Raw genomic sequence first — 1,112 nt, forward strand, 5'->3', positions numbered from 1 at the left:
CTTAGGGTCTCCTGGCAAGCCCGATCCAGCTACAACGATGTCTGTCGGGATCTCATGGGAGGTAACCTGTGATCGACATAGGTTAACAGTTAACATATTGAATGTTTGAACAGACAGGACGACCGTTTATTAGTTATTTGCATTCATTCTTTTTATCATAGTAAATCTCGATTTACACTATATGCTCATTTGAGGATTAGTAATAAGGTTTTAAGTGATATTGTCACTGGTCTAGCTACTTCTACTGATGCTGTTACTCATGCAAATGCTTCAACTATCAGTACCACTAAGTTGCTGTTGCAGTTGTAATTATTAAAACTACTACAACATTAAAGATGACAATATCACAGTCAAAAAAATGTTTTTCCCCGAACCTTAAATCCAGAAGTGCCATCGTCAGAATAGATATAGGTGCGCACAACGCCGTCTGAGGAAAGGAGGCTGAAACTTCCCTGTAGAACTCCATTTTCGACAAATTCAACTCGGTTATGGTAATTGGTGGTTGCGTCGTCCTTAACTTCGTAGGCGAACTGGTAGGGCATAAGAGGCTGCAAGAGAGCGCATTGATTACTGGCAAATTCATTTTCGGTATATATACACGCATATACAGTAAATATGCTGATAAAGGTAAGACAGGGAGAAAGAGACAGAATCTGATCTGCACTTACTGGCCATGGAGTGACGGCCCCACCGGCGCCGAGCGCTGCTTGTCCTCCCACTCCTGCCCCGAGTGCGGCCTGGCCACCAGATGCTCCTGCCCCGGCTCCAGCGCCTGCAGCTGCTGCCCCAGATCCGAGTGCAGCCTGGCCTCCAGTTGGTCCTCCAGTCCCAGATCCTAGCGCGGCCTGGCCCCCGGTTGCTCCTCCAGTCCCAGATCCTAGCGCGGCTTGGCCTCCAGTTGCTCCTCCAGTTCCAGCTCCGAGTGCAGCCTGGCCTCCAACCGGTTGCTGATACGCGTAACCACCGCTCTGTCGAGGCACGCGCTGAACCTCGGCCTCCTCGACCTTGAGGGCGTCCACCGCCAACACCGCCGCCAGCGCTACTAACACCTGTCCAGGAAAAGAAGTTCATTCAGTAAGTATACTCAAGAAGTAATAAAGAGAATAGTTTAA

The 1,112-nt window shown here is 49.1% G+C and overlaps 1 protein-coding gene across 1 annotated transcript in view; it reads right to left on the reverse strand.

The window, feature by feature from the left end:
• Positions 1-1,112, reverse strand: part of LOC119593680 (spidroin-1-like) — a gene marked incomplete in the record, with an annotated part of 5,467 nt that overhangs the window by 2,874 nt on the left and 1,481 nt on the right. The window contains 3 exon segments of the mRNA XM_037942637.1: positions 1-66; positions 375-548; positions 669-1,049. Of these exon segments, the coding sequence (XP_037798565.1) occupies positions 1-66; positions 375-548; positions 669-1,049 (621 nt within the window).

The sequence above is a fragment of the Penaeus monodon genome, chromosome 32 (genome assembly GCF_015228065.2).
Source record: "Penaeus monodon isolate SGIC_2016 chromosome 32, NSTDA_Pmon_1, whole genome shotgun sequence".
NCBI lineage: Eukaryota > Metazoa > Arthropoda > Malacostraca > Decapoda > Penaeidae > Penaeus > Penaeus monodon.